Source organism: Pseudorasbora parva, chromosome 7 (assembly GCF_024679245.1).
Source record: "Pseudorasbora parva isolate DD20220531a chromosome 7, ASM2467924v1, whole genome shotgun sequence".
NCBI classification, from domain to species: domain Eukaryota; kingdom Metazoa; phylum Chordata; class Actinopteri; order Cypriniformes; family Gobionidae; genus Pseudorasbora; species Pseudorasbora parva.
In genome coordinates, this window is record NC_090178.1 from 30092016 (window position 1) to 30109083 (window position 17068).

Here is a 17068-nt window from a genome sequence, read left to right on the forward strand (position 1 = left end):
GCTGTTTGATTGACAGCTGAAGCGTGTGCCGCTCCAGCGTTTGCAAGGGGAGCTTTCTTTGATCGCTTCCTTTATAGAATTTAATCACTGTTAAATAACAGATTATTTTCATCCTATTATGAGAAACAACGCAAGTTGACGTTTGGTCACTGGTTTAATTTACTGACACAGAGACAAAGAACATCTGACTGTACATGAATCATTACATTTCAGATCAGGAATTATAATTGACACAGCTGCTTACATGTTGCATTACTATCAAACCCAGTCACTGCACAAAATATTGTAATCCTCAATGGCATGTTTATGTCAGGGATAATGTAGGCTACACCCAGATGGTTGTTATCGCAGAATAAACCCCACCATCACTCTGAAGGGGTTTATTCTGCGATAACAACCGGCTGGGTGTACATTATCCCGCTTATTACACGGCTACTAGTCTCAAATAAATTAGCCACAAAATATTGTCTTGAGATTAAATATTTTATTAGCTCTTACGCAAAGCGAAGAAAAACAGCCTATGATTTACTCACCCTCAAGTCATTATAGGAATATATGAAATTTTTCTTTCAGACAAATACAATCGGGGTTATATTTAAAAAGTCCAGGCTAACGTTAATCCAAGCAGTAGTTGTTTTCTTGTTTTTGAAGTCCATAAAAAATGCAGCTGTCCATCAAATAACGTGCTCCACACGGCTCTGATGGGTTAATAGAGCCTTCTGCTATGAATCGATGCGTTTGTGTAAGAAAAATATCAATATTTAAAACTTTATAAAGGAAACCTGCCTTGAAGTCTTCCATTGTAGCCCATGGCTGTTTAAGCATTTAACAGCCACAAGATGGCGCCAGTGTTAAGCATAGAAGTAGTACCGGTCAAGATAACTCGTAGTACCCAGATGAGCGGTTGTTATCTGGGAATAACATACCGCTGGAATGTGCGATGGACCAATCAGAATCAAGTATTTCACAGAGCCGTGTAATAAGGCTTGGTAGCTCAATCTGATTTAACACTAGGCCTATGTTACTTAGGCTTAGGCTAAACAGGCAGAGATGAAGTAGGCGTTGATATTCTTCTGCAGAAGCTTTCGTTTGCTGAGCCTGGTGTCAATAAAAGCTTTTATTGGACTAACAAGGAAGTTTTCAGCTCTGAAACTTTACAATAAGGAATATAATTTAGCTGGGTGCTATTTTCTGCAGTAGATGGATCCAGACATCTTTCGTGTTTCTCAATATATAACAAAGCATGGCAGGTAATAGATATTGTGTTTCGGTAACCAGGCGCATTCATTATGTGGTAATTGAGTTGTCACTATGACCAGTAATCCAACACAAACCATGATTCAGGACAACATCTTGGGCTCCATCACCAGGGGTTTGGCATTACCTCTGGGCCTCTCAGTTGTTGTCTAGAACATGCTTTTCTTTCCAACTCCGCCACTTATTTTTGGTGCACAGTGAAATTTAAGAGTCAGGTAACCAAAATGGCATTCAAATGAGTGCTCATAAATCATTCATTCTGCTCCAGACAACTACTGGGTGTAAGTCTGACCACTTCTTTTTTATATATATATAGCTTCGTGACTGTGATAGAAGCAGAGCAAGAATTATGTGCCTTGTTAACAAAACTGTCTTTTTTAATGCATCATATAAATCATTTGATTTATGATAACAACATGAGCCTTGTTCTTAGGACTGGGATTAATTACAATCATTTAGAATCATTTGCCCTAATGTTGTCTGCACTGTCTTTGAAGAGATGTGGCTATTAACCTAATTAATCAAAGTCCCTGGATAACGATGGACTTTTGCAACAAAACAAAAAAGTCAACACATTTTCACAATGTTGCATGCTTCTTCCTACAATTCCAAAGGAGCAATTACTGAGATCTCATACCTGAGATGTAAACCACCTGTTCCCAGACAGTAGGTTTCACTGACATTCTGAACTCTGTCTCTGTGGATTTTTCTACCCTCCCTGGAGGCTGAATTAATCCAGAGGCTGGTAGTGGTGCATAGTCACATGGTTCCATTTTCAAACTATATGGAAAAGACTGCCTAAAGGGACACACAACAAAAGTATTTGTTATCAATTATAAAGTAATTTGCTGTTTCTAATCCATACCATCTTGGGGGGGGGGGGGGGGGGGGGGTTCGAATGCTGTTTCATGCATACTGAGCTTTTTACACTGTTAAAGACTTGGATTCCCATCCTAAACATAGACAAAGTTTCAAAAACTAATGTTGGACGTTTGATAGAGTATTTCTGTGTCAAAAATACTCCTTCTGGTTTCTCACAAGTTTTGGAGAGTTTTTTTCGAGTATGCTTCAGCACAGCATTCCGGGAAGGCAGCGCTGCATTTGAACCGATTTGAACGCAGAAATGACGGGAAGCTTCACAACATCGCTTCAGTCGCGTCTCAAAGTGGATTTCCACGCCACTGCTGTCACAGGACTTCACCAAATCATACCAAAGAAATGTGTTTTTGACGGAGCGGTCCCAGCGATAAAGGTTCGGTCCTGCTTTGGAAGCAGCCGGTGAGTAAAACTGCTTCAAATGTCTGTGCTGTTGTCACATGAGTAAACATCAGTAAACGACACGATCGCGTGCTTCGTCATTCAAATGCACTAATGGTTACTCTATTATTGTTCTATGTATAACGTTACACTAGTCTGACGTGCAAAACAGTTTTGCTTGCTACTGCTAAGGTTTAGTCGCATACAATAGTCCATAAACCGAATCAGGTCCTCATAAACTGCGCGTAAAGACACACACATGTTGACAGGCCACTAAATACAGTACATACCACAGAGAAGGACGTCCTGCTGTTGCTGTTTCTCCTGTTCAATTTATTTCAGCCTCAGATTTGATTCTGGATCATATCTATTAGCTGAGATAGCCATGGGTTTCTCCATGCTTGAGGACGTCACCGCTTTGTTCGCGCTCGTCATTCTTTAGCTCCGCTCACACGATACGCCTCCAGCCGCTCGTTTTTTTCCGGAAAGACTCGGTACAGCCTATATTTCTTTTATAAATATAATAAAACTAAAGACTTTTCGGAGATATGAAGGATGCAATACTACTCTATAGGTACTCAAGATTGACATGAGATTGACTGAAACTGAGTGTTTCACCCCCCCCCCCCCCCCCCCCCTTTAACAGAATAGTTCAACAGAAGAAAAGAAAAATCTCACCTTCATATTGTTACAAACAGAGATGATCTGAAGAATTTGCTGGTCGCTCTTTTCTGTACAATAGGAATGAATTTGGACTAAAGCAATTAAAGCCCCGAAACAGCATCATTAAAGAGGTCGTGACTTGAAAAGTCAAATTGCCTTGATCTTTTGACATATAAGAGATCTTTGTACTGTTAAAACATCATGCAAGTTTTATAGACATTCTCCTCGTTAAGAAACAATGCAATTATTTCATCAAGCTCCAAAAATTTCACATTTGGATATTGTGGGATTTGTGACATCGCATAGAAAAATACATGTGTCTGCCTCCAGAGCAAGGCATCAATGAATATTTATAGCCTTAAAACCTCTGCACCATAGGTGCAGAAGGACCAAGAACAAGTCGATGGTTTATTTTAACGGGGTCCCAGATTGTGTCTGAGGATTATATACCGATCAGGTATAACATTATGACCACTGACAGGTGAAGTGAATAACACTGGTAAACTCACGGCATGTTAGTGGGTGGGATATATTAGACAGCAAGTGAACATTTTGTCCTCAAAGTTGTGTGTTAGATGTGTTAGAAGCAGAAAAAAGGGCAAGCGTTGGAATTTAAGTGAGTTTGACAAGGGCCAAATTGTGATGGCTAGACAACGGGGTCAGAGCCTCTCCAAAACTGCAGCTCTTGTGGGGTGTTCCTGGTCTGCAGTGGACTGTATCTATCAAAAGTGGTCCAAGGAAGAAACAGTGATGAACCGGCAACAGGGTCATGGGCGGCCACGGCTCACGCGGGGAGCGAAGACTGGCCCGTGTGGTCCGATCAAAAAAACAAGCTACTGTAGCTCAGATAGCTCAAAAATATAATACTAGTTGTTATGAATCACGTTTTCTTTCACATCATTGGATGGCCGGGTGTGCGTCGATTACCTGGGGAACACATGGCACCAGGATGTACTATGGGAGGCAAGCAGTGTGATGCTTTGGGCAATGTTCTGCTGGGAAACATTGGGTACTGCCATCCATGTGAATGTTACTTTGAAACATACCACCTAAGCATTGTTGCAGACCATGGAAACAGGATAATGCACCCTGCCACAAAGCAAAAATGGTTCAGGAATGGTTTAAGGACCACAATGAGTTTGCAAGTCAAACATGTCAGATCAATGGAGGCCAAACCTTATAACTTACAGGGCTTAAAGGATCTGCTGCTAAAATATCGGTGCCAGATACCACAGCACACCTTCAGGAGTCTAGTAGAGTCCATGCCTCGACAGGTCAGGGCTGATTTGACAGCAAACGGGGGATCAACACAATATTAGGACACACAATATTGGGTCATGATGTTATGTCTGATCTGTGTATGTTTTTTTTTTTTTCTTTTTTTTTTAAGTGGGCCACAGTGTAATGAAGAGTTTGTAAAGAAATGTTTGTTGAAAGATGAAGCAGCCAACTGTATTGGATCTAACATCATCAACCGCTTATCACAACCACAATAACTCATTTCATGATGATATGTCTGCAAATGAAGGTTTCATATGGATAAAGTTTTCAAAACACTTATTCAAGAAATAGCAAGAGGGCTATTTAAGTATCAAATAAGTTGATACTTATTGCTATGCAATGATTTTAGCCAACCATAACAGTGGTTGTTTACTGACAAGTATTTTATTAACATTATTTAAACCCTAAAGAGCTCATTAAAAAAATACCAGTAATTTAAAAAATCTATGTCATGACCCCTTTATTATTTTGCTTAAACCATTATTTTCTGAGACGATTATCATACACACAAAAAAATAGGGTGTCAAAATTGTACCGTTAGCTTGTCGCTGGGGCAGTACCCTTAAAAGGACATCTTTGTACCCGTTTTACTCCTAAAAGGTGCATATTAGTACCTTTGAGTACAAATGCATACCTTAAGGTTCTACTATGAACCTTTTTGTGGTAAAAATGGTACAACGTTCTTCTTTTAAGGGTACTGCCCCAGCGACAAGCTGTTGTACCCCTAAAGGTACAATTTTGACACCCTATTTTTCTGTGTGTACCGTGAAAATATCATTCTGCGAAAATATCATACCTTTACAACCCTAGTACCATACTGACAAAAATACAAAGTAAAAGAAAATATATATTCCATTCTTTGTAATCAACAACAAGAAGCGCATTAAATATTGCATTATGCATAAACCGTGAAAATATCATTCTGCGAAATATCACAAAAGTAATTCAAGATAAAAAAAAAAAAAAAAAAAAATCTTAAAATAAACAAGATAAACAAAAATACAAATAAAACACTACTAAAAGTATCTTTTGTTTACTATTATTATTATTTTTTATTGACTTATTGACTTTGAAAAAAAATCTCAGGGGGTATAATTCAAGTAAGTATTAAGTCAAAGAAATTTAAGCTGACAAAAAAAGTTGGGGAATCCCTGCATTGCATGTAAATATGAAATAATTTACAAATTCACATCATGTGTTCAAAATACAAATGTTGAATAGATTAAACATTAATCTCAAAGGCTGCGTAATCATAGACCAGATAAGCTCTTTGGGGTTTTTTGCTATTACTTAATTCACTCAGACAAGTACTCTTATTCACCCTTTATTCATTTATCTGGTAGATTATCTCTGCTGCGTAATTGCCAAAAGATGCCTAATGGACAGTGTATTTGGTTTGTATCCAGTGGTTTGGATAATCCTTGCAATAACTTCCTCCAGTGAGATGCCTTGTCAGGGCTATCCGTTTAAACTTCATGAAGTCGTCTCGGGTCGACCGCTCAGACGTATGAGCATTCAGAAGGTCCATTCACTGTCTGGAAACCTTCATTCTAGATTACAGATGATTCACTTAGTAAGGGTCAAGATAATTCTCAGATCACTGCGGTTCTTTTAAGTTTAGAGATGTTCTTGAATCGTAACTGTGACTCAAAATGAAATAATGGCAGAAAGTAAACAAATACATGATTCCCAAATGTAAACTATTTAATGAAAGACTCGATGTGGATGATGTTGCATGAATGACAACGCTTCATCCTAGTTTAGAATCAAAGAGATTTTCATGGGAGAATTATTGTTTCTAGAATTTCTTAACAGAATGAAACCGTTTCTTTAGAATCAAATCCAGCTGAGCCAGTAAAACATCCAAACACGCAAGGTCCTAGTGCTAGAGAACAAAACAAATGACTGTCAAACTATTTTGTAATGATAAATTACTAGTTATAAATAGCCCCATACAAACATCAGATGCATCTCCATAAATACAGAAATTCAATAGCAGCAATTTCATATGCCTTTTCAGAACTACACGATTTACCTTGAATTCGCTTTGACTGTGGGAATCTGATGCAGGATGTTCTGCTGACATGTTTTAATGGCCTCTTGAGAAACTTTTCAGTTCCTCCTCCTCTAAATGATGTCTTGAATTGCTTCCATGAGTCTGCGAAGGAGAGTGCCAACAATGCTTGCCAGTAACACAGACGCCCTCGTGCCAGAGTGATTCCAAGAAGAGTCGAAACCTTCCCCCATTCTCTGGGAACTTACTACTCTCTACTGGACCGCTAGTGCATCACATCTATTGCAGCGCTTTAAAGTTATTTTATCTCCTGCTGCAATGTGTATCAATACTGGTTGTCGCTGTAGACATTGTCTACTAATTTCAATATAATTTTATAAATGATGAATATATGCCCATGTAAATTTTATAATAAAGCATCTGGTAAGCAGAAACTGTAAAAATGTAAATGAATTAGGAAGTGAATATTTGTTGGTCCTAAATAGGACCTTCACAAAGCCTCCTCAATAAAATGGGCCCTAACTCAACAGCGACTTCCTCCCATCTGACATTTTGCTCAGTAAAGCCACTGTGCTTGACCTTTTGGTATTCCCCCAACTTATGAACCCTGGGCATCTAACCAATAAAAAAGCCATAATTTTATGCATGGTTTTATACAACATTACCCAGCTCCTTTTTTTCTTTCTTCCTGAAAACAATCATTAAAACAGGCAGGCATTGAATTTGTTTAGCCAGAAAGCGTCATTCCAGTTTTGCCCACTAGATGGGCAGATGCTCACAAAATAACCACATTTTATCATTCATCTCAGTAACAAAAATCTAAATGTACAGTTACACTTTACAATAAGGTCTTATTTGTTAAGATGAATTATTAACCAGCAATGAGCAATACATTTGTTGCATTTATTACTCTTTGTTGATGTTAGTTAATAAAATACAGTCATTCATTGTCAGCTCACATTGCATTAACTAATGTTAACAAATACAACTTTTGATTTTAATAATGTATTAGTAAAATGTTGGAATAACCGTTAACTAAGAATAAAAAATGCAGTTGAAGTATTGTTATTCTTAGGTTTAATATTATATATTATTATTATTATTATTATTATTATTATTATACCTTTAAAAATGGATTATAAAATGTTATAATTTTTTTTAAACATCACTTAATTTGTATTATACCATGGTCTCTAAACGCCCGATTCTGATTGGCTGGAAGGCCTACAAAAAAAAAATGTTTTAATGCACAGTATTTGCAAGTATAAGTTTAAAGTTAATGCACAGTTTTCATTGAAGCACACAGAGAGAGAGAGAGAGAGAGAGAGAGAGAGAGAGAGGAGAGAGAGAGAGAGAGAGAGAGAGAGAGAGAGAGAGAGAGAGAGAGAGAGAGAGGAGAGAGAGAGAGAGAGAGAGAGAGAGAGAGAGAGAGAGAGAGAGAGAGAGAGAGAGAGAGAGAGAGAGAGAGAGAGAGAGAGAGAGAGAGAGAGAGAGAGAGAGAGTTTGTTTACTCGCAATGTTTACTAATAAATGACCTTTGCTACTTAATCGCCACATAATATTTATCAGCCATGAATGACATTGCTGTTTTTAAAGTAATTAAACTTACAGCTTCATGTTATTAAAGAAAGATGCTATAAATCATTTATTCAAATGTACGTAATCAAACGGACTACTTTATCTCTGTGTCTGAATCAAAGCGGGCAGAAAGTTAGATCTAATGAGCCGTAACTGATGAAAATAATTGTCCTTTTTACCCTTCCGGTCCAATATTGCTCTGCAAACAACAGCTTTAAGTTGTCAATGCTGTCAAATGTGCATGGTATAAACGGGATAATCCACGGCTAGCTAACGATTTGAATGCACGCATCATGTAAGGTGGTACTTTGCCTCAATGTCATGCATTAAAATGGCTTAATGTACAGCTAGCCGTGGATTTCATTTGTACTGGATTTTTTATATACTATACTTATTAAAATTGAACACTAATATTAATATTTAATATTTAATATAATAATATATTTAATATAATAATATATTTAATATAAAAATATCACAACTATTATTATTATTATTATTATTATTATTATTATTATTATTACGGTAAATGCAAAAACTAACATAAGGGCAAGTCTGAGGTTACAAAAAAAAAATTCTCTGCATGCTGATTTTGCACCTAGGCTTTCATTGTACATTATGTTCAAAGAACAGTACCACTTTTACAACTGAACTTGTCTTATCATCTTTATTGAGAGTCACACTCAAATCGGTCCAATTCATTGGCCAAACATCACACATTTGTATGTTCCATATAAATTGGGAATGTATCAAGTAAGGATTATGAAAGTGCAAATACCATTTTCAAGGATTAGATGTTTAACAATATAAAATCTGTAATGGGTTACAAAATGCGCTTTACTCACCCCACAAAAAATAGCAACCCCTCTCCCCCAAACAATAGCCTTGACACTTCTGTCAAGAAAACATGATCTACTTTTATTTTAATTACTTGATGCACAGCATACTTTCACATACAGGACAACTTTTGTCATTCACTTTTTTTGTGTTCAAAATCTACCATATGCTTCATTTGAACAGACATCAGCTCCACCTCCACCTTTGGCGATTACACATTAGTCTGAAGAAATACTGTGATTTAATGAGCTTAACTGTTTCCAATCACACATACATACATACTGTACATACAGAAAAAAAATCATATGTGCACTCCTCCACAGGAATGGAATGATTCCCCCAAAAAACAAACACTTCATTTTAACTGGGTAAAGTTTTATGCAATGCAAACCTGCATTAGGACATAAGGTCAGATTCAACATACATAATGACATCAAGCCCACAGTAAAGCATCGGGCGCCTGCTCGATCAAACCCACAGCTAAACGCCAATATAACGGCAAACCTATGAGCTAAAATGGGTTATTCCAAGGCTGAAATGTGAGCAAATTCTGTGCAATTTTTCTGAAGTGCTTAAAACTCAGTGCTGCTGTGATTTAGCTGAAATGATACGATTTGTTGGCCAGGTGTTTGCAAGAAAATAAAAGCAAATCAAAAACATGATTCATTTATTTGAATGGCTTTTAACAATTATTTCAGGAGTCATATTTTAAGTAACGAGCAGATATTGAAAAGTGGCACTGTGTTACAGTTTGATATACACAAAAAATATATATATATATAAATTGGCGCTTTTTTTTAAATATATTTTTTTCTCGTCATCGACCGTATCTTTATATTCATTCATTTTTAAGGACATTCAATTTTAAATAAATAGAAAATTAATTTCCATAATTTATTGTAGAGAAATACCACAGTTAAATTAATCGTAAAAAAAGATTTGAAATTGTGGGTAAGCTCCCCCGTGTAGAAATGTACTGTAAATCTGCATCTATAACAGCTTCTGGACACCACATTGAGACGTCTCTGCCTCTACCGAAAGATCAATAAATTAGGGTCTTGGATATTCTGAGAAGAAAACGTTGTTTTCGAAAAATGGCGCGTCTTGAAAAAACGAAAGCAAAATACACATATGCAAATGTTTCTATCAGAGATGCACCTGGACCACATCCAAGGATTTTTATCTGACATTTTAAATCTGAGAATTTATCACACATTGTTTCCATGTGGAAATCACACCTTAACACACAATGTATAGTAATCTCATTAAATATAGATGGATATAATCCGCAAATGTGCTTACTCATTAATTTTTTTTTCTGTTTTTAAATAATTGCTTTAAAAACACCCTGGGGGAAGGGGCCAGAGGCATGCGAAAGGAACCGAACATATAAAAAATGTCTTTTAAAAAACATTGAGCTCAGTTTCATTGAAAGTACAAGAACAATGTGTATTGGAACTTCCCACACTCTGGGCTCCGAGCGCAAGAGAGTGGCTATAAATAAAGAGAAGTTTCACAGAAAAGGCACTGTGATAAGTTGCAGAGAGAAAACGGTTTCCAGAGATGATGCGGCGCTCCTGAACAGACTTTAACCTCGCCGGTACTTTCCGTTCTAATTAACCGATGACAGATTACAGTGATTGCGTCTGATCGAGAAAAAAAAAGTGTCGTCCGCAACTAGAATTACTGTACGTTTTAGTTTCTGTGAATATCAGCCTCACAGCTCGTGTGAGCCTGAAGCTGATGTGTACTTCTCTGATACTACAGGTCTATTTTAAAGGAAGGATAGTGTACTCAATAGGGCGACTAGGCCCTCAGCAGCAGGCACAATCAGCACACCGTCCACTCGGCGTGTGCAAGCCAGTGTTTTTGGCACCTACAATATCTTTTACATCCGTTTTAATCAGAAGAACGGGAACTCGCACAGGATGCCGTCCTGTTCTATACAGTAGATTTGTCTGGCTACCTCAACTACGTCACGTCTTCATATCTCTTTCTGGTTCAGTTGCCGACTTTTTTGAAAAGGTGTTTAACACTTCAGGAGTTTTTAGCGAGCAAAGAACACCTCATAAGCACAAAGGCCTGAAACACACAAGTACTGAATGAGTACTCAAAAACGACCTCTTAACATATCACGGTTTCAATTTCTACATATCTGAAAATACGAAGCTTCTCGTCAGGATTAATCTTGTTCCTCTGGTTTAGAATCCGGCAGCTACTCCATCGACAAAGTGGCTTAACTAGTGGGTGAAGTCAGTATTTCATACAAGGTGCACTTGACCCTCCCATTCAGAGGAGCTACTGCTTGGTTGGTCGGGGTCTGAGTCACATTTTGGGGTATCGGATTGACACGGGTTCGAACCGCTCGGCGTTTCGCCCAACTCGATGGACGCAGGAGGTCCCGGACACATATCAAGACCTACTAGGTCCAGCTGCGTCGGCCTGACAGGCTCACGGTCTCCCACGACAATACCGGAGTCGAACTCGTGCTCCGCCTCTCTATCGCCCCCTGCTGTCCACTGTGGAATGGCGCACTCGGTCTGCTCTGACGTCATCCTCGCCGACTGAGCGCCGAACTCCTGGTGAGTCGCACTGGCTGAAGAAACTAAATTGATATTCTGTGGATTCATGTCGTGAAACCAAGCCATGATGTTACCTAGAAGGTTGGCGTTGTCTGAACTGAAATCAGAGGTCTCCATTCGTCCCGAAGGAGCTTGGAAGGGGCCCTCTGCAGACTCACGGGAAGGATTGTTGAGATTGTCGAAACGCAGAGGGACATTCTGGCCACTGATATTACCCAGCTTCTTTAGGCTGTCACCCACCTCTAGCAGCTCGGAGCTGCTCAGGGCAGCGCGGGGGACGTCCATCCCACAGAGCACCGGGTCCAGCCGCGTGGGCAGGGATGTTCCGATGGCCCCCAGGGATGCTTCGTTAGTGAGGATCTCTTGAGCATCAATGCCAGCATTCATCCCAGACTCCTGCAGAGACAGCTGAATGGCCAACAGGATATTGGGATCATCCTCATCCAGGGAACTGTGAGGCTGTGGGGTAAAAGATCAGACGTCAATGTCAGCTGAGGAGTCTCAGATAAACACCTGTGACGTACTACCACAGAACCTCTGTTCAAAGAGTCTCAACTCACCATGGGCAGACCCTGTCTGTGACCACCACCAATTTCTTGTGTGTCTACGACAAGAAAAATGAAAATCATTTGTTTAGTTAGTTTGCAAGTTTCTTAATTTTGCATACCAAGGAATAACTCTAAAGACAACCACTCACTGGGAAATCATTGACGTCAAAGGGGATGGTGGGAAAAAATGCTGGAATAATGGGATTTGCTATCAGTGATTTCTGAGATGCCACAAATTTCCTTTGATAATGGCCTTAAATTGTAAATTGGCAGTGTGACCCTGTAGCAACTCATAATGTAATAACTGCACATAATGTAATAAGTATTACATTATTATATTAGTAAAATGTTCATAATGTAATAATTTTCATCTTCGGAACACAAATGAAGATATTTTCGTTGAAATCCGATGGCTCAGAAAGGCCTTCATTGACACCAATGTCATTTCCTCTCTCAAGACCAATAAAGGCAATAAAGACGTCGTTACAAAGCCCATCTCACTACAGTGGCTCTACAATCATTTTATGAAGCAACAAGAATAGTTTTTGTGCCTTAAAAAACTAAATAGCGACTTATATAATGATAGGCTGATTTCAAAACAAAGTTTTGAACCGTTAGAATCTGCGTATTGATTCAGAATTCGGATTGTGTTTTTTGCACACAAAAACTATTTTTTTCACTTCATAAAATGATTGTAGAGCCACTGGAGTGAGATGGGTTTTGTAACGACGTCTTTAGTGCCTTTATGGGTCTTGAGAGAGGAAATGACATTGGTGTCAATGAAGGTCTGTCTGAGCCATCGGATTTCAACAAAAATATTAATTTGTGTTCCGAAGATGAACGGAGGTCTTACGGGTGTCGAACGACATTAGGATAAGTAATTAATGAGAGAATTTTCATTTTTGGTTAAACTAACCCTTTAATACATTAACTAGCGTTAAAGGTCCCGTTCTTCACGATTGCATCTTTCAAACTTTAGTTAGTATGTAATGTTGCTGTTAGAGCATAAATAATACCTGTAAAATTATAAAGCTCAAAGTTCAATGCCAGGAATGACGTCACTAGAACCGTTTGTTGACTAACCCTCCGCCCACAAGAACACGCAAAATAGGGGGCGTGGTCTTGTTGCTCTCTCACGTGGATAAGAGCGCGCATTCAGAGCTTGCATTCAGAGCTTGTTTATATACAGAACATCAAGCCTGACGGATTCATTCCAAGGATATATACTGCCTAAAATAGCCTAAAGAAAGTGATAAATAGATTTACAGTGCATTTTGCTGAGCTGAGCTCAAAATTCACACAACTGTACTTGCAGCTGCTTGAACTACGGAGCACCAAATGCATACATGTGGGACCAAATATGGGCTCCAAAAAGAGAACACATTCATTGAAGTACCTAAATTGCCGTGCTCATCAGGGTCGGGTGTGTTGCTGCGGAGGCTGGCCATGTCTCCTCTCCTGCGTTGCCTGTGTCTGCGCCTGTACTGGAATTCAGCATACTCCTACAACACAAAACCGCACACAACCCCATTTCAGAACTGCTTCAGGAGGTGTACCAGCATTCCCACTGGACCCTGCGAAAAAAAGTCAGACCCTCAGAAGAACCCTACACCTTTCTACAGGAATTCGGTTGTGTGGCATCATCAACGTTCAGGGTTTTTGGCTTTATCATGTCACAAAAACAGATAGACGTACTGAGGAACGATGAAAGGCCTTTTAAAGGGATGATTCAACAACAAATTCAAACGTTTTGTTTGAAATTAAATTACTAACCATGTAATGAGGAACATTTTAATAATGTACAAAAATGACCATAATATAATTAATTGAATGACTACTTTTAAGCTAGTTTTATACTAGGTTTATGGTGTTTGGAAAGCTCCAATCTCAAAAAGTAACCAGTGACCAGCATTACTAAAGGGGTTTCCTCTTGTATTCTATGAAAATAACGAGACAAACAAGTTTGGAATGGCATGAGGGACAGTATTAGGATACCAGAACTAATCCTTTAAGCTCCTCATATCACATACATATCCAAACAGTCTGACACTCATGAACTGTATATATATATATATGTTAGTATAATCTATTTAGGATTTAATCACAGAACATAAGCGATCTATACTGCACTTCAAACTGTATTTTCACTATAGGTCGACAAATCTAAACCAAACTGAAGCTGAATGCAATAAGCATGCAACGGTAGCAAACTCAAAAATAAAAATACATTCATTTAGAAAAAGAAAAACAACATTCCTGAGAGGTAACGTTCAAGCATCAATAATAAAAAAGTTGAATAAAGTGCATCACTATTATTCCTCTTTCTACAAGCCATAAATCCAGAGCAAAATGAAACTGCGCCAATGCCTGCATTCATGATTTCAAAAGAAGAGAAGCAACCAGCAATGCAGACAGAAGTGGTGACCTGGTTTACCTTGGAATTTCTGCAAAAAAACGCATATTTCATGACCTTTTCATGGCATAGTCAAACCTAAAAGCAGGAAACTGCCTTTTGAAGTAACAAGACCAAAGGCATCTTTTAGAAGACCATGTCGGGATATATAAACAGAAAAGGCATCGGAATTCTTAATCTGGAGTGCATAGCAATCGTCTGAAATATATAAACAGCGGCAATAGAGTATGAACAGGAAAAAAAGAAATCATGCGACCAACTAAAAAGTTGACAATGACATAGGTGATGGGGTGTACATGACAGGTGCCATTCCACGGTTCGTTTAGCCGTTCCAGAGATGGGGTCTAATGAGGATTCTTTAATACCTGCGGATGGCTTCCTGTATACTGACAGTGCTCTCTCGGATCAATTCCCCCGAGAAAGGTATGATTCCTCTGGATCTTTAGATTAGAACAAAACAGCGGTACACTGTTTAACTGCACATTTCAGGTCTTACACATTCACAACTGCTGCAACAGGACTACATCTTGTTCTATAGGCCGGTATACACTGGCAAGACATCAGGCACCCTACAACAACTAAGTTGGCCACAAATATACATTTAACAAAGACACTCTTTCACAAACTATGGCCAAAGTCTCAAAAAAAGCAAACCAAAACAGTTACCTCGGGAGAGGCGAAACCCAAGTACTCCCAGTCCCATGTTCCACCAGCAAAACTGTAAACGCAAACAAAAAAAGAATTAAGTTCCATGTGATCCTATACATTTTTAGACTGCAGGTGTAGCTGTGTTACAAAGGAAAAGCAGCTCTTAGGAAATGCAATACCAATGCTGAAATTCAATACTTAATCAAATTTGACCCTATTTTCCTATTTCATAGAAATGTGTTTGCTTTGTCATTTAAAAAATATATAGTTTAAAGCACACATTAAGTTGTATGTAAGTAAAATGCACACTGTATTTTTGTTGATTTTATACGGTTTTTAAAATGTTTTATACCATTTTCAAGCTTGAACGTTTTTAAAAGTTTAAATTTAGAGACTACAAATGTGGTATGACCATCAAATAAACATCTTTATTATAATGTGTAAAAAAAAAATATCTAATATATTTTCCTCTATGCTCGTTGCATCATATGGCATTCGTTTGGTGGACACATTTTTAAATACATGTAATATTTTAACAAAACAGCTTACTACTTTTCAGCACAAAATGATAATAAAAAAAAAAAATTAAATATGCCAAATGACTTAAGTTTTTCCTTTCAAGAATTACACACACAATGATTTAAATACACATCTTCTAGATAGATAGATAGATAGACAGACAGACAGACAGACAGACAGACAGACAGACAGACAGACAGACAGACAGACAGACAGACAGACAGACAGACAGACAGACAGACAGACAGACAGACGAAGGAAGAGGCTCTTACCTGCGTCGAGGGGCTTCGGGTGAATCGTTGGGGGCCACACCTCTTGCCACAGACACCAGAAACTCCTGCCTTTTTTGCTGCACCAGGCAGGCAGCGCGGATTATTTTATGTCGAGGCGTGCGGAGGTAAGGCCGGTTGACTTTCTGTGCAAGATCTTCAGTCACCATTTCCAAGTCAGTCTAACAAGAAAAATAAGAGTGCTGCGTTGTCACTAATTTAGAATGCACGCGTTAAGCATGTCCCAAGACTAGCATCCGTGTTATTAACCTGCATAAGTTCAAATATTTCCTTCTTTGTGCTTTTGGACTCCAGAAAGAACCCGTAAGGGTAAGAGCACTTGAGAATACGACGAGTTTTAAGTAGTTCGTGCACTGCATCTTCAATAAAAGTAGTGTCTGGAGGACCTCCTTCTCCTGAAACAACATAATGCAATACAGGAGTTAAAATATAATTAAAAAAGTTTACAAAGTCTGCTGCTAAATGTAGAAGGAATTACTGTCAGAACTAGATTTACTCTACACAGTACGTCCAGTCTGTAAATTTTAATTAAGCGAAAGAACGTGTGGTTTTGCATCTTACTTCCACTCAGAACTTTGCTCAGTTGTTCCATCTTGTCTTTGGCCGTCTTAAGCAGGCGATCTTCAAGCTGAAGGACAGGGTAATATAGATGAATATAGATACACTGTTTTAAACTATAGACCATTCACATCAGGACCACTACATCTAATGTCCGTCGACGGACTGCCAAAATTATGCTCACTGTAAAGCTTCACAAACTGTAAAGAACATTAATGATCGGGCAAGCTCTAATCTGATTGGCTGGCTTTATGAAATATCTTCAAGTAAGGACACACCGTATCTTCACATCACCAAGAAAAAGTAAATTAAAAAAAACAACAGTTTCATACCAGTCTATTATTATGGTATAATCCTTTATGATAAACAGAATGTAAAAACAAAAATTCAGTTGATATGGCATTCAGACAGTCTCTTCCAGTCAAGGTGGTACTTGGCCAGATTGAGCTGGATTTTGAAATAGACTAATAGTCAAAGATTGTGTGTAAAATCTTTGTAGACTTTTACCTGGTAGCTGTGCTCGTGGTTCTTAAAGCGTGTATAATAGTGCATGAAGCGATCCAATTCTTGGAAGTTCTTGTGTTTCTTCTCTGCCTGCAAATAATAATAATAATATTTAACTG

The 17068-nt window shown here is 38.3% G+C and overlaps 1 protein-coding gene across 1 annotated transcript in view; it reads right to left on the bottom strand.

Annotated features, from left to right (window-relative positions):
- Window positions 1-8698: 8698 nt before the first annotated feature.
- Window positions 8699-17068, bottom strand: part of ankib1b (ankyrin repeat and IBR domain containing 1b) — a 43162-nt gene continuing 34792 nt past the window's right edge. Inside the window, exons 13-20 of the mRNA XM_067449030.1 lie at window positions 16953-17039; window positions 16449-16515; window positions 16137-16282; window positions 15870-16048; window positions 15097-15148; window positions 13414-13519; window positions 12030-12073; window positions 8699-11928 (exon numbers count right to left, since the gene is read on the bottom strand). Of these exons, the coding sequence (XP_067305131.1) occupies window positions 11149-11928; window positions 12030-12073; window positions 13414-13519; window positions 15097-15148; window positions 15870-16048; window positions 16137-16282; window positions 16449-16515; window positions 16953-17039 (1461 nt within the window). The 3' untranslated portion in view covers window positions 8699-11148. The remainder of the gene's footprint in view (window positions 11929-12029; window positions 12074-13413; window positions 13520-15096; window positions 15149-15869; window positions 16049-16136; window positions 16283-16448; window positions 16516-16952; window positions 17040-17068) is intronic.